Source organism: Sinocyclocheilus grahami, unplaced genomic scaffold (assembly GCF_001515645.1).
Source record: "Sinocyclocheilus grahami isolate Dianchi unplaced genomic scaffold, SAMN03320097.WGS_v1.1 scaffold515.1, whole genome shotgun sequence".
NCBI lineage: Eukaryota > Metazoa > Chordata > Actinopteri > Cypriniformes > Cyprinidae > Sinocyclocheilus > Sinocyclocheilus grahami.
In genome coordinates, this window is record NW_015505694.1 from 342,522 (window position 1) to 363,859 (window position 21,338).

Sequence of the window (21,338 nt, forward strand, 5' to 3'; positions counted from 1 at the left end):
TGGCCACATAACCACCTCGGGAGTGCATTATTTCTCTAATAATATTAATGGCCTGGAGTCCCAACCACACATCAAGACATTGTTCAGATCATTTGTTTCAAGACATTTGACATGTTTCCGTCCTGAAATCTCGTGTGGGTTGAACTAATTTTTTTACGCACCTCATCCCAAACCTTCCGTTGCAAATTCCAAAATGTCATTTTAGAGCTGATAACAGAGGCTTGAGCCATTGATATGCAGGCTTACGCAGTTATTAATGCAGTCTAATGCGGTTATTAGAGAGAGAGAGAGGGAGAGAGAGAGAGAGAGAGAGAGAGTGAGAGAGAGCGCGAGATTAAGTGCGTGTGAATACCTGTCTATGCGTCTCTCAGCAGCGTTCAGGAGCAGCGTCTACTAATAGCGAATCTTTAAGTTAAAGTTAAGTTAAACTCCTTCATGAACCTCGCTACTGAGAAATGTCATGTAGCTTTTCAGCTGCGAAACTATTTTACTGATAAATTCGCGGTGCAGTGCTGACAAGAAGTTTGTTCGCGTCTCCGCCTGATTTCCGTAGCCTACATAAAAAAGGTGGAAGACATGGGAATAGTTTGTCATTTTTTACCCTATTGTTTGTTATATTTATTTGCTCAATGTCTTGAGCAATGCGTAAATCCGGCCCTGTTAGATGGCAATCGGAAGTTATTACAAACACTCGATGGTGGTTTAAAGTGAGTTTTTAGCAAAAGCGGAATATAAATCTGATTTATTGCCTTATGTAGCATGATGCTACAGTTTGCATGAATGGTCACATAACACGCGCTTTCGGTCGTGTAACGTTAGTATGAATGGACATCTGCATATGATTGGAACTCCACGCAGCTCCCGCGCTACTCTATACTGGTGGTATTACAGTACCACGAGAGCTAAAGAGAGCAGACAGCTCCGTGCGCTTTCGAATCGCTCTCGCGGATTATCGATCTGCGCCGTGCCTCTAGTCGAACACACCGGCAAGTGCTGCAGGCTTATTGGCTCACTAACGTTGATGAGATTAACCCCTTAGGTATTGAAATTTGGTACCAAACGACAAGACGTTTTTCGATACTCGATGGTATCGAGGCAATTCGGTCGGTGCCTAAAAAGTATCGAACTCGATACCCAGCCCTACCACTCACAGTCTTCCAAAGATAAACAAATAAAAAATAAATAAATAAATAAAACTTGACCACTGATTTCTAGTTGTGTCCTTTTGGAAGACCAAACAAAGTAGTTTCGCTTTCACAACACAACACACAGCAGCTCCACGACATGGCGGCGACAACAACAATACTACAGTGAGAATCAAAGTTACACCTTCTTTCTTTGCGTATACATTTGGGCCGTGTTATGCAAATCTTCCCACACAGTGACGTAGACATGTGGGGGCGTGTTTAAACGAGGCGTTTTAGGGGGCGTGGCAGAGTCTTAACTTTTATAAAGAATATCTCTTTGGGTTTGAGACTTTAGTCTTTGCAACTGTAGGGATCTTATCGATTCACGAACAGCTTGAAACACGCCAAAGAGAAAGGAAAACTTGAAATCGCATCATATGACCCCTTTAAGAAATTAACACTTATTCCGCACGTGAGCATTAAATTAAAAGTGAAAATAAATGTAGCATTTTACAAAAGATTTCCACTTTAATTTCAACAGCAAAAATGGTGTTCTTTTGAACTGTCAAAATATTTGTTCAAACCATTACAAATACTACGAACAGAATAATTTGTCTGAAATTTGTAACATGGATTGGAGCACAATGGGCAAAAATTGAATAAATAATTTGAGCAGGAGTGCTCACCTCTGCTCGATGCCCAAGTGTGCGTTGATACTGGCATAGCGAGCTGTGCCTGTGAGATTTTTGTCTTCTCTGTAGGGTATGTGCTGTCGTGTCCTGTTGTCTCTGTATTTCTTGGCCAGACCAAAGTCGATGAGGAACAACTGTACAAATAAATTGAAAAGAGAAGCACAAACACAGACATTTCATTTTTAGAACTGACTATAAACAAGAAACACACACACTTCAGTCCACAAATTCATTATTCATTTTTTTCCAACTTCCTCCTGTGAGCTGTCTGACCTATTACCTGGACCTCAGAACAAAAACTATACATCCAGCAGTTGTAATCAATGAAGCGACGGGGTCAGAGTCAAAAATGAAAGTGAAGCTTACTGGGAAAGGAAACACAAGCAGAGATGTAAGAGTCAGTTCTAAGAGCCTGTCATTGACCGAAATATTCTCATTAGTGGAAAGCCACTCAGATCCTGTGTCCCACACACACACTCCTACAGGACTCAGCCCAGCAAAAGCGCCTCACCCAACTGGTTTTTCACTGAGGCAGCAGCCATATTGTAACGTATCCACTCAGCCGCGCCACTGTTTGCTTGGCTCAACCAGGGATTTGAAACATATTTTCCTCTTGTCAAGACAATTAGTTACGCCAACCATGCAATTCCACTTCTATTAGAGGTCAAGTCAGGAGAAAACGCTACAACCAAAGCTTACTAGAAATTCACAAACATTTTATGATTTACCTCTTGCTCAATAACTTCTTTTAATATGTGTAAAAACAAAACCATGGAAAACAACACACTGCAGCAAAGTCACCTTTAAAGAGCATCCATCATTGGAAAACTGCTTAAACTTAAATGTATCAAGAACCCACAATCTTTAAAGAGCAGGTCATATGGTATTTTAAAGTAATATTGTGTTGGAGTCCTCTACAACAGGTTTAAATGCATCTAAGGCCAGAAAACATTTGAGTAATTTGCCAATTATTTCGAAACGATTCGTTCCAAGCAAGTTCGGAGCTTCCATAAGCCTACTCTGCTCTGATTGGTCAGCTGGCCAAGCCTGTTGTGATTGGCACAGAGAGGAGTCCTTGAGCAAGTTAGCGAGCGCTACCATTGACAAAGCACCTTTACATAAAATAATAACGTGAAAAGCCCGCAGGTGATGGAGATTATCGTGCAGCCCTAAATATAGTGCTCCAATCCGTTTTTAAAATAATGGCATAAATACAAAAACACTTATGAAAGCGAATCGTGCCCACAGCCAAAGTTTAGCTGCTAAACTGTAAACACTTAAAACAATAATGGTGGATACATTAGCTGAGTGCTAATGTGACTAACTGATGAAACAATACAGTTTGTAAACCAAAATATGTCTACTGTAATATTTGAAGAACAACAGACAAAAGACGCTCTGTGTCTTAACTTTTAATCAGATCACAGGCGCAGCAGCCTAACTAACTCACTCGTCTCTCCCACATTAACCCTATAACTGCCGGTGCAGCAAAATAAACAGCAATTTCACAATGATTATAAAGTCTGTGCGCTACACTACATTATTATTAAGCAAAGTAATTATTAGAACAACGTCAGTCTACATTAATCAACACATTCTTAGGAAATAGTGGGTTTGCAGCGAATTATCAGAACTATTTCAGTACGACAGTAATATCGTGCTTTACCTGGAAACCTAAAGCTGGACTAGGTATACATCACATATTAGCAAAAAAACTTGATATTTTGAGCACTCAATTGAAAATGTACACAACGTATCAATCGTACTTACAGGTTGTGGTTTGGAGAGTCCAAATTAAGAAGATTAGAAGCCAACAAAGATAAAAGCCAAGATTAGAGAAGCAGTCCTTGGTAAAATGACGAGCACACAACAAAAGGTTCAAATTGTATTTCTGTGGTATCCTTGAACACAGCGTCTTCTAGTGCTGTGTTCGATACATCGATACGATGATGTATCGTCACAGAGATTTGACGATACGAGTATCGATACAGCTGGCCCTGTATCGATATTGTAGCATGTGTGCAGCAGTGGACCGCACTTAATTTGAATACAAGAATGTTTAAAATTGAGCAGAAAAGTGCGAGGTTTCTAAAAAAAAAATAATGAATAGAGCATAATATATAGGCTATAATAAGGTTTAATCTGGCCGCAGAGGAACACAACTGGGTTGCCTGATATAAAGAGACATCATCCCCAAAACAGAGCTTTACACTTGCGCAATACGGAAATATCTGCTAAATGCTCCCTCTCCACTGTGGATAAACGCGCTTGCTTTCTGAAAACACCGGTTTTAGTTTTAGCTTGCAGTTTAGCGATCTCCACTTCAATATTCTATTCTCGTAAAAGTGTAATTCATCAAGTGTTCATTTATGAGAGAGAGAGAGAGGGACTGTGTATGTATGAATTACCACCGTTTTGCCGTGTTTCTCTATTAACAGTGAAGCTGTGGCTTTAATTCCTCTAGAAACTACAATGTTACCAGCTCCTTGTTGAGAAAGATAATGTAGCTCTTGAGCGATTAAGCTATTTAGTTGATAAAATTGCGGAGCAGCGCTAAAAAGTTTGTTCCTGAATGACGACTCATTAAGGCGATTCAGACAATCTTTATTTATCATGCACTTTTTTGATTAACAACTTTGCAGACCGTTTTCATTTAAGCATAGCTACGTTATAAACCTCAAAAGAAATATTTTTCAAAAACCTGCTCATGAACCCTATGACCTGCTCTTTAATGATAAAGAGGAAGCATTAAATAAGAAGTGGTTTTCTGGCAAACACTGATTTAAACATTTTCAAATTATGTAAGCGCCCTTTCTCCTCTGAAATAGCCGGAGGTACAAGTACTTGGCCACCACTGAAAAAACCCACACAAACATTTAATATTTAGCTATTTTAACTTCCTGTCAGTGCTCTGAAGATGACTACAAATAGCTGTGATCCCAACAATCTTTGGCTTCAGGAGCTGAGTACCAAATGTTATATCTTATTTTATTTAGCTGAACTGAACATTTAAATAAAGAGGAGCACATCTCTCAACAACACTACAAGAACATGCAACAATTTAAGCAACAGTTTAAATACCAAGTGTTTAAAAGGTCAACCCGGTCAATACCAGGCCACAATTTTCACGTGGCTTGTTGTGCAATTAGTTGCAGGCTAGCAACATTCTGATGGCATGTTCCAACGTTAGGTGGCTGGTTCGGGAAAACAAACCTCGGTGACACAAAGTGCTGCTGACAAACTGAAAGATGCGTTCTGCAACAAGAACAAGCACCCAATGCAGTGAAACTAGGCCAATCAAATTATTCTGTCAAAAAGTCCTTTATTAAAAATCAGAGTAGAGCACTGGGCTTTGTCTATCTGCAACAACTCTTTAAATGGAAAGCAGTGAATTCTCATACATAAAATAAGTAAATTCTAGCATCGAAAATAAAGTAAAAAAACTAACCAAAAAAACAATAAGTTAAAATTTTATGTTATGACAGAATAATTTTAGAACTGACTAGGACTGAGAACAATCAGGTACTTCTTTCCGAAGTCCTTCACCCGCCTGTACAGAGATCCCTTCAATCTGGATTAGGAGTTAAATCTCTAGTTCTGTTTAGCATGTGTGTCTGGTTTAATGCCAACAAACGCTAATGGTTATTGTTGAAAATCAAAATGGAAAAAGAACTCCAAAAGGCAAAAATAAATAAATAAAATAAAATCATCAAATCAAAATAATTTTGGGCGATTATTAGGAGGTGGTTGTGGTTTCAGACCTGGTTTAATCCTGAGAAAGATGGGTCCTGAGAAGAACTAACAGCCAAGCTTCTTTTCCTCTTCCCCACTGGAGATTCTAAACACTGAACAGACAATAGAGGGTGCAGTGCATCAAACAGTATTGCTGACAACCGGAGACGGCCAGCGCAGACAGGCAACACCAAGGCTCAGAAAAAGAACGTGAGGAGGAGCAGAGGGAGGGGAAGAGAAAGCCTAAGGCAATCCTTCATCCACCAGCAAGCGTCCTAGCTCAAACTCAGAGGAGGCTCTGCTAATGGCAAACGTCTTCCCATAAGCCCAGGCTCAGATACTAGCAGATAGTTGTTGTTTTTTCAGACCATATAATGCAGGGCCCTCATCAGTTCTTGAGCCATAGAGGCAAACTGTACATGGCACCTCTGGCCACCCAACCCAGTGATCTTCCTCTCATCTACACTAATTGTTCCCAAGCCTGATTCTCTTTTTTGACTTTGCCAAGACTTTATCCATAAACATTCAGCAGCATTTAACACTAGCTGTGCCATACAGCATTTAACAGCTAAGCCCACCTTAGCATGGGGCGAACGAGACAAATGGCACAACTAGGGTTAATAAGGGCAAACTCTAAAAGGCCATTCACTACAATGGGCACTTGTTTTAATATTAGGCATGAGAAGCTTTAAGAACAAATGCAACCAACCAAGTTAAAAGTCCTGTGAAGGATAAATATTGCATTTCGTGTTTGACAGATCACTGGACCACCTACAGTAAGGAAGAGGCTAGAATACTTTGGCGTGTAGAGAGGCCAAATCAGGTAGGGATGAAGCTCTGAAGAACAAAACAAAAAAGCATGCAGTTCAAGAGGTGCATGACTTAACCTGCATGTTATTGCAAAAACAGTTTGAGTTTAGTTACAAACGACAAGATGGGACTACTTCGGTTGAAGTGACATTGGAAACTTCAATATAGCAGCCCAGGGTAAAGCAACAAAACAAGCTATTAGTTAACAATGGTGCCAAGCTGAGTACGTTTATCTGCAATGTGACAGAAGAGTGGGGGACTGTGCGATGAGAATATGTCAGACGTGAAGTGCGCTGTAAAAATGAAGGAATATCTGGACCTGAACTTTCTAAGTAAATCTAGGAACATAATACTGCATAAAGCATAAACAATGGCTTCTCAAAAACTTTAATTTTTAAACTGACTCTCATGTGCAACTGATGTCACCTGTTGGCCTCCACCATTCATGGTCAAGACATTCACATGCTTTACTCTTTCTCCAAGTTAAGATTGTTAATCTTGAAAAATGTTTTACTGGGGGCTGGATTTAAGAGTGGTAATGATCATATGAGAGATGTAAGCAGAGAGCAATGAATAATGCGAGAGAAAAGGCCTTTTAATTCCTCACTGAAAGAGAGTGGGTTTGCAAAGCAATAGCTACATCAGATCTTCTCGCTTCACTTCTTAACTACGATTTTTTTCCAGGGTGGATGTCGACAGCTACACATCCAAAAGCAGAGCGTGTGCATCCATAGTTTTAGTGAAAAAGGTGACAATTTCATGTGTATCAAAATAAAAGCTTGAGGCTGGCATTCACAGACACACAATGGTAAACATTTATTCCAGACAGCACTGCCAAAAATGGTAATACAGGCTTCACTGAAGTACCAAAAAGTACCAGAATTTGTAGTGGAAACTGATCTGAACTGTTAGACGACCATCAGAGCTTGCACTTGTAGGTCATTGTTTTATTTTGCACCTGATGCTTTAAATTTGCCAAATGTTGCCTGTCTGCAAGGGCTCAAAATTACGAGTTATCTGAAACAAAATACAAATCAGGCAACTTCTGTACATTTGAATAGAGAGAAATAAAAGAGTGCAAAGCACTTCAATGGCTCTTAATCGAAGGGAGAAATAAAAAAAATAAAAATAAAAATAAAAAAACAACACACAACCACAAGTCACATATCACGCACAAGTTCCATTTGAGGAATGAAAGACATACAATCCATGTCCACATATGTCCACAGCCCAACCGTCAAGTGATACTCGAACCATTGATAAGTTAAGCTGTAAACATTGTGTCGAAGGACTCAATGCGGTTTTAATTCTCTGCTCCTATGATTTCCCACCAAACATTCTTTGTAGAACTCAACCATCCCAAATCAGCAGAGCAACATCAAACAGAACTATCACAGGCTCTCAAGCCAGTGTTTGTCCATGAGAAAGTCTCAATGTAGCAGGAAACCTTAGTGATCTGCAGTCTTATTCGCAGTCAAACCTCCATGTCACTTTTAAATCTTTAAACGGACTCTCTCTCACATAAATAGGGAAATGGTGAAAGTTTACCTTATTACAGTGACGGCCAATACCCATTAAAAAGTTGTCTGGCTTGATATCTCTGTGGATGAAATTTTTTGTGTGCACATACTCGATTCTGCTGATCATCTGTAGAAGCAGAACAACCAGGTTAAGATCGTGCCACAGCAACATTAAATGTTTGCTATTAAAAGCCCGAGTTAACCATTCATTACCTGATCTGCAAGCATTAGGACAGTTTTCATTGTGAATCTGCGGGAACAGAAGTTAAAGAGATCCTCGAGACTTGGCCCCAGCAGGTCCATCACTAGGACATTATAGTCCTTTTCTTGGCCATACCACCTGAAAAACAGCATCACATATCGATGAACACCAACAGATGACAACAGGACTGCATGACAATTATTACAAAAGCATGAAAATTACGAAACCTATGCCTCTCAAAAGGAGCAGATCCTTTAGATCAATTCAGTGATGCACGATACTGCTCAAGTTTACTAGATGAGATTTTAGCGCAAGCAAATTACAATTAAATTAAAACTAGAGGTCAACCAATGGTGCATTTCACCAATACCGATAGCTCTCAGCCTTGACAGCAAACATACTTGACAGCAGAGCCTTCAGCCGCTCCAGCAACGGACGCATCACAGAAAAACTAATCGAGAGGGATTTTTGCCAATAGTTCTGGCAATCGACTATCTGGGCGATTAATCGGCAAAATCGATCAATCGGTCAACATCTAATTAAAACACTATTAAAAATGAACATAGCTGACTAAGTTATATTGAGCCAATAAAGCATGAATCTTATCAGTTAAGGAAAAGTTGGGAGTTGCACGGCACACCCTGTGGACAATAGCATCCAATATAGCCAGCTTAGTAACATGACTGCATGTAGAGTCTGCAGTAACAAATATAACATGTTATTTTTTGCCCCTTCAAGACAAAGAAAAAAAAAAGATGGCAGTGCAAAATTGTTTATGGTATTCAAAATAAAATCAACTAGGTGGCTCACAAATATTTCAACTTTGACAACAAGATACACAACTTAGCAGGTGGAGGTTCAAAAGAGTTTGTTTTAGAGTGAACACATTTCTACAGCAGTCGCCAAGCAACCATCATGCTAGAGACTCTGCTAAACAAAGAGGTATTGAGAAGACACAAGGTGCAGCAGTAGACTAATATTTATTCGGTCATCTGTGCCAGCAAACCAACATCTACCATTTCACAATGACAATAGAAAATGTACTTTGAACCACAAACTGGCTCCTAATCCTTGTGATGGTTATATCGCAGAAGCAATGACATCCATGCTAATTGCTGATATAAAAACAGTGAAAACCGTTTTGTTGATAATCAGTTTTAGGCCTTTTCATGTAAATGTACAATTGTGTAGGTCTTGGTGACACATCCTAAAATACAAAATCACCAGCATAAATAAAGAAGAATCAAAGTGGTTAACATTTTCCCATAAGTTAATACCAAAAAATACTGTAAATGTATACTACGAACCTAAAGCCCCATTCACACCAAGAACGATAACTATAAAGATAACGATATAAGCATCCACAACAGGAAACAATATCGTCTGTTTATTCTAAGCGCACGCACATCTGCCGCTTTAAATACTTGAGCTTGTTAAAGCAGGATGGATTCTGATTGGCTGTCAATTTTTTATCGTTCATCAGCTGGAGAAAAATATTTTTAAAAGTGATTCCAACTATATAGTTTCTCTTTGTCTTTATTGTTATAGCTGTGGTGTGAACTCTGCTATTCTTTAATATTGAGAACGATTTTTAGAACTATCTTTATAGTTACCGTCTTTAGTGTGAATGGGCCTTAACCTGAAAAAACTCATGTTTCACAAGTATAAACTCATTCACAATGCTTACAGTACATATCAACAGTGATCTCTTGCTTACGGAAACTACAGGCCTCTCTGTGGGACACTCATTTCCTCTTTTCAAAGCAAAACTAAGGGGAAAGCTGAACAAAACAGTGTAGTTTGCCTGAACATTTTAACTTTAATAAACTGCCTTGTATTTAATCACAGAGGTATTGGTGTACATGTATATATATTTAAAGTGAGTAGACACTTTCCTGTGATTGAGCTTACATAAAAGACTTTGAAGATCACACAAAGCTCTTTTCTTTCATTAGCAAAGGCAGTGAGTGGCTTTAGGGAGTGTGGGGGAGGGGATCTCGTATGGCAGGTTTTCCAAGATCTAGTAACCAGCCACTGAACCCAGTACTTTTACGCATCTTTTCTACTGGAAACTTCAATTGATTCATTAAACCAGTTCAAGCCAAAGTGGCACAGAAATATGAGAAATGCACAACCAGTTTTTTTTAATCACAAAAAAATAAAAGTAGTTTAAGTAGTTAAGACACTATTTTTTCATTCAATCCACATAGCTTAAAAGGAGTAGAGTTAATCTAGAAGGGAGTTTAATATGCTATACTTTTTAGTTATAACTAATGGCTGCACCTGGACTTGTTCAAAGTCCCTTTAAGGCAAGTCATGTCACTCGGCAGCCATCTTTGAAACGCCTCTCGGGCATGCAAGTGCAGCTCCTATCTCTTTGAACGGGAAAACATCAAATTCTCCAAAACTGTTCACCAAGCTTACGATTAAATTTCATATTTGAAATCACCAATGAAATCTGACAACAACTGTATCATAAATGTTGTTTATTTTGCTCAAATAGCATTATAAAAAGCATATTTCTTAGGCTAGACCAGCCAGTGCGTATGCGCAGTCCTAAGCGCACGTCTCAGAACGCTGACTGTTTCTATAGAAACCGGGACTTCTAACAGCAGCTGCAGTGACGCGATGACTTTACTGATTAGCGATTGGCTCTTTTGCTCAGAAGGCGGGGCTTCGTTTGATAGAGCAGCCATATTGAGCATTGCATTTTTCCCCATTTAAAACTTTACGAGTGACACGTCTTGGGTATTCTAAAGTCTTTGACTTGTCCTTAAAGTGTTTGGTTAATCCATCCATCCATGACAGGGGTTACCCAACTCTTAACTGCAGAGGGTTAAATAACTAACTAAGGTCTAACAGTTCAGGTTTCTAATCATCCAAGCTGCTGTCAGCATGAGATGCCACAGAAATGGACACCCAAATGCTATCTGTAATGGCAGTTCATTGATGGCAAAGGCAAGGCATTCGTATTCATACAATTATCTAGCGAAGTCTTCTGACAGCTGGATTAGTTTACTAAATGATATACTATGATCAACAAAGGAATTAGAAACTAACGAGCAACAAAAATCATGGCTGATGAAGCACTTATGATGACTTTAGGAAAAGAAGCAGTTAAGAGCAAACGATTTGGTTTGAAATATTGCAAGAAATTAGGTGCGGTCACATTTACCACTGTCTGGTGAAATTTCACAGGCAAATTCCAGTCATTTCAACAGAAATACAAGCGATCAGGAATTTCACGCGAGAACGAAACAGTTCCATACGCAGGTTAGACTCAGGTTGGTCATGTGACTCATTATTGTGAAATAAATTAAATATTAATATAATAATATAAATATAATATATATTAATAGAAGCAAAGTTTAATAGAAATATTCACTAAATCAATATAGTGTTACAGATCATGTTATTTGTCCCATGTAGTAGCCAGACCATTTTTGTGCCAGCAAGTAATGCCAGCCTTTTCCATCATATAGCCTACCACCACAAGAATATTTTAGACCTGTGGAAAACACTGAGATAAGTAAAAAAAATTGTAATAAACCAAGCTGCTATAGTAATTCGGGTAGACAGAGCCAAGAGCGGAGGTTTATAAGAATTAAAAAAAAAAAAAAACTGAAAACTTCTGTCAGGTCGCCAGGCTAATTAAAAATGATTATATCTGAAATATTTCTTTTTGTTTCAATTTTAGAGTTTAGATCTGCAATGAAAATAACATGTGAAAGTTCAGGGTTGGTAACCTCTTCACAGCAAACTATCATGAAACTTTTATCCAAAGTTATTTCCGAGCCCATGTTAACGGATCAGAGCGTTCACACTGCATGCGACCGCGGTCCGGCAGTGTGCTCCAGGAGCGGAGCATAGCATTATTCGCGGTAAAAATTAACATGGATTGACACGGAAATTTAGTAATTACACCATAAATGCATATAATTAAAGTCTACTGTTTCACAGTCAACACATGGCTTTTTGGCTAGATTTAAAACAAGGAAAAGTGCACTTTTAGATAAACAACGCAATAATAGATGGCACTCTAGTGGTGGTAGTTATATTTATTGAGTTTAAACGTGAAAATGTCTATGAAAGATTGTATTACTGTACTGTGATAAAAGAGAATCACAATGCTGAAAAAGCATTTTCAGAAACAACGTTTGGATTTGAAATCAAAATAATGGATAAATGTTGTGTCTGTGGTAAACAGCCACGGATCAGGAGCGGACTGCAAACCCGTCCTGTGCGAAAGCAAAATGAGTCCGTGCTGCTTCTGCACCGCATACACATAGGCTGTATACGCACTGCAGACGGAGTACTTGTGAACTTGGCGCAACAAATCTAGTTCAACATCTGAGGCAACGCCACAAAGAGCTCTATGACCAATGCATGGCAAAAAAAATCCCTGGACACAGGATTTTTTCCCCCTGCCATGTGTCTATTCTAGAGACGTTTTGTTACACATTTACTTAGTGATTATTTTGCCTTATGTCTGTTCTAGCCACATGTTACAGCTTCTTGATAAAGCTCTAATTGGTTTTCTTTTGGAAATGTTTCAAATTCACACTGAATGCATTTATGACTGTAAAGCATGTCTGTGTGTCAAAATCGTGATTAAAATCGAAATCACAAAATCGATCAAGAAATCGCGTTAGTTTTTTTTTTGTCCATATCGCACAGCCCTACTGCACACCATCAATAGTTTATTTAAAGGGGTCATATGACGTTGCTAAAAAACAACATTATGTTGTGTATTTGGTATAATGCAATGCGTTTATGCGGTTTAAGGTTACAAAAAAAAAAAAAAAACATACTGTATATTATTGCCCCGCCTTTCTGAAATGTGTCGATTTTTACAAAGCTCATCGTTCTGAAAAGCGAGGTGTACGCTGATTGGCCAGCTATCCAGTGCATTGTGATTGGCTGAATACCTCAAGCGTGTGACGGAAATGTTACGCCCCTTACCATACTGTGATGCCATGTACCTGCACGATGAGACAACAACAATAACACCCATTACAAACAAGGCATTTTTTGCATCCAGTGGGACATGATTATAATGACTTGTACTGTCTTTTTACGCGTTGTGTTGCGTATCGCGCTGCATAAACATAAAACCATGTCTGCATTTGTGATCGAAGAAACGAAAAACAACAAGCACTACTCTACACTGCTCAAAACTCGCGTTTGAATCGTCAGTGGCAAATTCTTTAAATATAAAAAATGTACTTACAGTCTGTGAGTCAGAAGCGCCAGACTGTCCTTGCAAAGTTGGAACTGCCCCACTTTATTGTGACAGACAATGCGTAGGCTAACGTTACTCTGCAGGTTCAGGAAACAGTCCTCCATAAAATGCGCTGCACACATCTGAATATTTGGGTTGAACTGTTCTGGAACAGCGTTGTAAATACAACTTAACCACTGATTTCTAGTTGTGTCCTCTTTTGGAAGGCCAAACAAAGTAGTTTCGCTTTCACAACGAAACACACATCGTCTTCACGACATGGCTGCGGCAGCAACAATACTACAGCGAGAATCAAAGTAACGCCTTCTTTCTTTGCGTGAATATTTGGGCGGTGTTATGCAAATCTTCCCACATAGTGACGTAGACATGTGGGGGCGTGTTTAAACAAGGTGTTTTAGGAGGGCGTGGACAAGTCTTAACTTTTATAAAGAATATCTCTTTGGGTTTGAGACTTTAGTCTTTGCAACTTTAGGGATCTTATCTATGCACGAACAGCTTGTAACACTCCAAAGAGAAAGGAAAATTTGAAATTCCATCATATGACCCCTTTAATTAATACATATGCACATACACACACACACATAACTACACGAGGAAAAAGCAAAGATAAATCTACACACTAATTCAACCACCAATACTTTAACATGTAGAGCACTTCTGCACTCAGAATGTAAAACGTATGACGTTATTTACATTCAATGATAACATGCAAAACAGAAAACATAAGTGACAACCTCTAACTTTTCCGTGTGAAACCAAGACAGGGAGTACGTTTTATTCAAATGTGCATCTAGAATCAGTTATTGAAAGCTTCCTTATCAATAGTTAACACCTTTACAGTAACGTACTATAAAAAAACCGACTCTTTAAAGATTTTTTGACAATAATAGCAGCCCTCGTACGGCTCAGTCACCTTGAGAAGAAAGGAGCAGTCCCACTAGGCCCTGAAACTTGTTTTCCCTCATCCGCCATTTTCTGATCGAGAGGGAGGACATGTTGAACAACCACAACAAAAGAGCAGCGGCCATTTCCCACTCGCTCCTTACTCAGCAACGGATAAACACACACTTCGTGATCAAATCTCATTCATTACACTACATTATACTACATTAGAGAGATCACGTAACGTTTTTAAAGTTATTTAAAAACGCCGTTCTTTCACGCGACTCACAGAAACGCTAGCGCTAATAAACGGGCTAGTTAGCCTGTCGGCACTATCATAAGTGTAAAACTATATATAAACATCAGATCAAACTAGTCCAGTTACCCCCAATCAAAATCCATTATAATGTCACTTATAATCAGACGTCTGTGCTCACCTGATGTGTGGGATTCCGACTCCTCCCTGGAGAATTTTGTACAACTTGCTTTCATACAGAAGTTGAGGGTGTCTAGCTTTCTGTGATTCCAATTTCACAGCTACCTCCTGAAATATTCAAAATTAAGTTCATTACTTATCTGCTACATATAGACGGTTTACAAAGCACTGAATACTGGTTTGATATTTGATGGTAAACGATCCTTTATACCTTGATCTGTGGAAACCATCTATTTCTATTCAAATCTGCAACAACATCGTTGACGTATCCCCCCCCCAATAGTAAGACATTTAGGTCATACAAGTATTACAATACGGTAAACTTTCAAGGTTGTATGAACTATTTTTTCAATGCCCATATGAATTGTGTCCTGGTAATCTGATGTGATGAGCTGGACATATGTATAAAGCCCTCAATCTTCTTATCCCAGTTATTCAGCACATTCATTAAACACCCATTTAATCTTTAACGTTACCTCTCCATTTGTGATGTTGATTGCCAAATAAATGTCACCAAAGGATCCAGATCCGATTTTACGAACGAGCTTGTATTTCCCACCGACTATGAACTCGGCTTTAGAGCCACTGCTGCTGGCCATGTCCTAAAATCCGAGAAGAACTCTGAAACTGTGTGAACGGGTGAGGTTTTCAGGCTGCCCTCTCTCTTCAGTCCAGTAGAAACAATGCTAGCTAGCCTAAAATCGGCGTTTCCTCACTAGCTGTGTCCTTAACAACTCACAACGGCGAAATTGAGATGATAACGGACATTGGTTTCAATCGGAGATTAGTAGTCTCGACATTTAAGTAAAAAACAAGACTATTTCCCCTGAGGTTGTGGCTGTTTTCTCTCTCTCTCTCTCTTCAGCAATTCCCCGAATAGCTGACTAGCAGCTTAGCCAGAAAGGACACGGAGGAGTCGGTGTCCTCGACGCTCTCTTCGAATCACCTCGCTCTGAGGGGCGACGTTTCTTCCTAAAGACGCGCTTTCCAGCCTATTCGACCGTACATCAAGGCAACCGACGTTTTAACGGTGAAGAAATTATGTGAGTCGCTGCTTTCTTTTCAAAGCGCAACCCACTCACTTCGCCATCTTGTCCGTCTCGAGATGAACAGAAGCTTCTGCTGATCGTCAGGCTGCCCTCTCTCTTCTTCAGTCCAGTAGAAACAATGCTAGCTAGCCTAAAATCGGCGTTTCCTCACTAGCTGTGTCCTTAACAACTCACAACGGCGAAATTGAGATGATAACGGACATTGGTTTCAATCGGAGATTAGTAGTCTCGACATTTAAGTAAAAAACAAGACTATTTCCCCTGAGGTTGTGGCTGTTCTCTCTCTCTCTCTCTCTCTTCAGCAATTCCCCGAATAGCTGACTAGCAGCTTAGCCAGAAAGGACACGGAGGAGTCGGTGTCCTCGACGCTCTCTTCGAATCACCTCGCTCTGAGGGGCGACGTTTCTTCCTAAAGACGCGCTTTCCAGCCTATTCGACCGTACATCAAGCCAACCGACGTTTTAACGGTGAAGAAATTATGTGAGTCGCTGCTTTCTTTTCAAAGCGCAACCCACTCACTTCGCCATCTTGTCCGTCTCGAGATGAACAGAAGCTTCTGCTGATCTGAAGAGAGGAGCGGGACCGTGCTAAAGCGCGCCGCCGGGGGCAGGGGAGGGGTTCACGCGTGATGTCAGTGGGGCTGCGGGAACGCGCGGCGAGGGCGCGCAGGGGAATTTGGGCATCTTTATTGTTGAAGTCAGTGTCCTACTTGTATTCTTTTAAATCAGAGTTTTATTTATATACTCGAGGGCAGTGTTGGGGGTAACGCATTACAAGTAGCGCGAGTTACGTAATCAGATTACTTTTTTCAAGTAACTATTAAAGTAACGCATTACTTTTTAATTTACAAGAGAGTATCTGAGTTACTTTTTCAGATAAGTAACGCAAGTTACTTTTTTTTTTCAATTTATTGATTGACAGCTCTCCTGTCCCCAGATGTTACTGTAGTTCTAAAATAAATATGAATATGCATTAATTCATCTCACTCACTCACACAAAAAAACACAGATTCAGTATTCCTCAAAATGAATAAAAATAATGCAGCTCAGAATATGACGCAAGCCTGCAATAATTAAATGCTAAACAACACAAATATCCTTTATGTATTTAATCCCATTCTATAAAGCAATGTCTTTGCTTCTGACCTTCGATGATCCAGTTCAACCGTACTAATAAGCACAAATTACTCTAGACAAACATTTGTGTGTCTTTGTTTATAGCTGAAGTGTGTTGACATTTCTTCTTCTGCATTCTACTGTACGGACGCGCATTTACTTTCCCTTCAGCCTGAGGGATATTCGTTTCACTTTTGGTGTGAAAAGGCTTTTATATTTGCCAAAAATAGAACTTTTTTATTTTAAAAACAAACAAGCAAGCCCTGTCTAGATTTAAAATGTAACGCAAAAGTAACGCAACGCATTACTTTCCATAAAAAGTAACCAAGTAACGCAATCAGTTACTTTTTTATGGAGTAACGCAATATTGTAATGCATTACTTTTAAAAGTAACTTTCCCCAACACTGCTCAAGGGCTATGACAGCTACATTATTGAAAATGGGGTCTGCATACCACATATATTCAGTATTTGGTATTTTCTCACAGCATTTCTTTTCTATTTGTATCGCTCCACAGACTTGATATGTTCTCGCGATGACTGTGCACGGTAACACGCGTCGGTGACCTGCGCTTCATGGTTCACTGATGCCATCTAGTGAGATCCTGCCAATAAAGCATAGTTCACCAGAAAATCTCATTTAGTTGTCATGTGCTCAGCCTCACCCTGATGATTGTTCAATCCAGTATGACTCGCATGTCTTTCTTTCAGAACAAAAAAAGAAGATTTTAAGACATTCTCGGTCACACTTCACTTTTTTTTTGTATGGAACAAAAGATTCCTTTAAAATAATAATGGTTAGAATGACATTCTCGGTCACACTTCACTTTTTTTTTTGTATGGAACAAAAGATTCCTTTAAAATAATAATGGTTACTAGATTGACCGTCCTTAAAATTCTGCCATCTCTTCAAAAGAAAAGGTTGGGACATCAGGGTGAGTAAATGATTTTGGATGAACTATCCTTTAAATGTTTCTCTCATTAAAGACATTGCACGCGTCCCTCTTAATTATAGTTTTAGTTCTGTTTGACTACTCATCAAACTGATGAATTGTTACCTAATCTCTTGATGGAATGTTTCATGACTACATAAGATGTACTTATCATAACACTATAAAAACAACGTTCAGAAAACAAAAGCATCCCAAACTGATAGGAGGGCAGGCCATCAATCAAATAAAGCAAATGAGCAATTATTGCTGCATATGTTAAGACCAACAAGGCATTTACTGACGGAAAACTATCACAGGTAATGAACCATCATTTTCTGCAACAGACATTTTGCGATTTAATGAAGTTAGCCATCATGTTTGTCAAATCAGACCTTTATTTAGAGCTCTGATTATCCAGCTTTGCTCCTCTTATGGATAAGAGGGACTTTATGCTTGTAAGTACAGCTTTCTATTGCTATTCCCGTTTAATTAAAAGCCAGTATAAATGGTAAGAAACAGAAGCAGTTTCTTTTTGATGCACTTTATTGGCAAGTCATGTCTAATCTAAAAACCACAAACAAATGACCTTAGTCCCAAATGCCCTTAGTCATTGTTTATGGACCATTGCATGAATGTCATCAGTCAGGTTCTTTCTGGGTAGGCAGAAACAATGAGAGGGAGGGAGGGAGGAGTGTTGGTTCATTTCAAAAGCTATATAACTATAGAGACCCGGATACAAAGATACACCTGCTGAGTTTCCCACTCTCAACTCGACTGTGACCATGAAGTTGGCTATTCTGATCTGCGTTTCTGTTCTCATTTACCTCTCTGGTAAGTATCAAAATTGGCATTTTATGGTACATAAATACAATGAAATGTGAATATTGTGCAATCTTAATTCAAACCAAAGCCAGATAGATAGATCAGACTACTATTGTTGATTAACATGCATCATATGACACTGACGTGTTATAATAAGCATGTTTGAGATACACAATATCTGTTTAACATATGGATGACTTTCAATTCATGGTTTGCTTTCCGGAAAATCCACACATGATAAGGTTACAGCTCACAAGATTAAAAGTCGTTCTTTAGAGCCATTATTCACTAACCCAGACAGACCCATTTTGTGATATTTTGGAATGGGTCTATGTTGTAGAGATCCATGATCGATGACATTTGACACTGATGAGAACTGAGATGCTGTTAAGTGGATCAGACTTTTTGCTGTTTTCAAAAAAAGAGAACATACGGACAGAAACAGCCCAGAATTGATAAGTTGAATTGTTGTTATAAGGTGACATCTCCTTTATCCAGCCTGATTCTCTGACTAGAACCTATTCTGAAGTATTGTAGGAACATATATCCCTTTAATCCATGCAAATACACTCAAGAACATAAAAGGATGTTAAAATGACTTAAATGAGTTAATTATTGTTTTTTTTGTTGTTGTTTTTAATTATAAAGATCATAACAAAAGGAAAAAAGAGAAGTGCAAATGCGTAAAGGACCTAGAAGCTATTCAAGCAAAACATACAATAGGTTGAAAAGAAAGTACAAAACTTGCTTAGCCACTTTTTTTTTTTTACATTTTTATCTAAGACTCGTCTGGAATTTCAACAGGCAACATTAGTGCCTTTCTTGGTTTATTTTTTCGAAATAATATACATTTTTCAATACTGTTTCCACAGTGGCAGAAGCACAACAGAGTGAGGTAAGTTAAAGAAAAAAACCTCTCTTATGCTCACCAAGGTTGCATTTATTTGATCAAAAATACAGTAAAAACTAATATTATCATTACTCCAGTATTCATTGTCACGTGATCCTTCAGAAATAGTAATACTATGCTGATGTTGTGCTCAATAAATGTTTATGATTTTTTTATCAGTGTTAAAACGGTCATGCTGTGTAATATTTTTGTGGAAACCTTAATACAATGTTTTCAGGATTCTTTAATGAATAGAATTGTTTACCATTTATTTGAAATAGAAATATTTTGTAACATAACTGTTTTACTTTTGATCAATTTAAAGTGGCCTTGCTTAAAATGATTCATGTCTTTAAAAAGAAATCTTACTGACCCCAAACTTTTGAACAGTAGTGTATAATCAAGTAAAATAGTGGTAAAGTGCCATAATATTTGGTTTGATTTTGGGAATCTCTCTTGACATCATAATAGGACAACAGTGTTCCTGATTTTGGATGTACTCGTGAGTACAATCCAGTGTGTGGAGATGATGGTGTCACATACTCCAATGAGTGCATGCTACACTGGGAGAACAAGTACGTGAGCTGAACATTTGTGCAATGTAAATTCAACATTTTGAGAAGGCTGAGGCAACAGATGTGAGAAAGTGAGAAATCAGCCCAGATGTCTGCTGTGAATCAATAACAAACCTCCCAAGGTTTAGAAACAGCTATGTTTTCATTATGACATTATGAGATCTATTATAAAAAAAAAAAGCACAAGACATAGTAAACATTCTTGACAGCAGTTCAAACAGAACTTGTGCCTCTTCTCTGTTTAGGTCTCGTGACAAGAATGTCAACCTGAAGCACGTAGGAGTGTGTGAGACCTCCTGAATTCACTGCCGTTACATCTATGGCATCCACAATGGCTTTCCATTTAGATACTACAGCAACAACCAGCATGATTTTCTGTCATACATTAATCAGTATAATAGGAAGACATATGCTATTGGAACTTTATCAGACATTGCTTTGTCGACATGTAATCTCATGCAATAAACAGAGAAGCATTTAAGAGCTCTATTTTCTTAATAAATTAATAAAAATAATTTCAAATAAGCCACATTCTCCAACTCTAAATGTTCTTTCTTCTTTTTGCTACATAATTACTATGGCTCTGTACTGAAAAGAAAAACGGCATAATTTTGTAGCACATATGAGCATTTTTTTTTTCCTGAGCCAGATAAGAAACATCAGAAAGCTAAAAATACTTAAAATATTTTAATATGTGGGTGAATGCAAGATTTCGTTTTTTTTTTTTTTTTGCATTATTCAAAAATGCATTAAAAATGCAATTTACACACACTGACTTGAACATATATTTTCTATAATGTACATGTTTTTGTTTTCTAATTATAAAGATCATAACAAAAGGAAAAAAGAGAAGTGCAAATGCGTAAAGGACCTAGAAGCTATTCAAGCAAAACATACAATAGGTTGAAAAGAAAGTACAAAACTTGCTTAGCCACTTTTTTTTTTTTACATTTTTATCTAAGACTCGTCTGGAATTTCAACAGGCAACATTAGTGCCTTTCTTGGTTTATTTTTTCGAAATAATATACATTTTTCAATACTGTTTCCACAGTGGCAGAAGCACAACAGAGTGAGGTAAGTTAAAGAAAAAAACCTCTCTTATGCTCACCAAGGTTGCATTTATTTGATCAAAAATACAGTAAAAACTAATATTATCATTACTCCAGTATTCATTGTCACGTGATCCTTCAGAAATAGTAATACTATGCTGATGTTGTGCTCAATAAATGTTTATGATTTTTTTATCAGTGTTAAAACGGTCATGCTGTGTAATATTTTTGTGGAAACCTTAATACAATGTTTTCAGGATTCTTT

At 38.3% G+C, this 21,338-nt stretch overlaps 2 protein-coding genes across 7 annotated transcripts in view; one reads left to right on the top strand and one right to left on the bottom strand.

Moving 5' to 3' along the window:
• The window catches only part of LOC107554841 (casein kinase I), a 33,224-nt gene extending 17,459 nt beyond the window's left edge, over positions 1-15,765 (bottom strand). For 3 of the 5 annotated variants that reach the window (XM_016237477.1, XM_016237475.1, XM_016237476.1), the window contains exons 1-6: positions 15,120-15,765; positions 14,645-14,751; positions 8,095-8,221; positions 7,910-8,008; positions 5,581-5,664; positions 1,814-1,953 (exon numbers count right to left, since the gene is read on the bottom strand). In XM_016237477.1, the coding sequence (XP_016092963.1) occupies positions 1,814-1,953; positions 5,581-5,664; positions 7,910-8,008; positions 8,095-8,221; positions 14,645-14,751; positions 15,120-15,242 (680 nt within the window). In that variant the 5' untranslated portion in view covers positions 15,243-15,765. Of the gene's footprint in view, positions 1-1,813; positions 1,954-5,580; positions 5,665-7,909; positions 8,009-8,094; positions 8,222-14,238; positions 14,301-14,644; positions 14,752-14,854; positions 15,088-15,119 lie in introns of those variants that run through there. The other 2 variants (XM_016237479.1, XM_016237478.1) reach the window with 2 other exon arrangements.
• Positions 15,766-17,624: 1,859 nt separating this feature from the next.
• LOC107554830 (serine protease inhibitor Kazal-type 1-like) lies at positions 17,625-20,546 on the top strand. Of its 2 annotated transcripts, XM_016237460.1 has the most exons (5): positions 17,919-18,193; positions 18,464-18,569; positions 19,433-19,455; positions 19,921-20,024; positions 20,270-20,546. In XM_016237460.1, exons 1-5 carry the CDS (start codon positions 18,170-18,172, stop codon positions 20,322-20,324), a joined length of 312 nt encoding a protein of 103 aa, XP_016092946.1. In that variant the 5' UTR covers positions 17,919-18,169; the 3' UTR covers positions 20,325-20,546. The 2 variants fall into 2 exon arrangements, with proteins under 2 accessions (XP_016092948.1, XP_016092946.1); XM_016237462.1 differs by lacking the exons at positions 17,919-18,193; positions 18,464-18,569 and adding an exon at positions 17,625-17,741.
• Positions 20,547-21,338: the final 792 nt, after the last annotated feature.

Excerpts from the sequence above, each read along its gene's own strand:
- LOC107554830 (XM_016237460.1), top strand. The coding sequence starts at position 18,170 with ATGGATAAGAGGGACTTTATGCTT. Across the intron at positions 19,456-19,920 it reads CAGAAGCACAACAGAGTGAG|GACAACAGTGTTCCTGATTT; the intron begins GTAAGTTAAAGA and ends ACATCATAATAG. Across the intron at positions 20,025-20,269 it reads ATGCTACACTGGGAGAACAA|GTCTCGTGACAAGAATGTCA; the intron begins GTACGTGAGCTG and ends TTCTCTGTTTAG.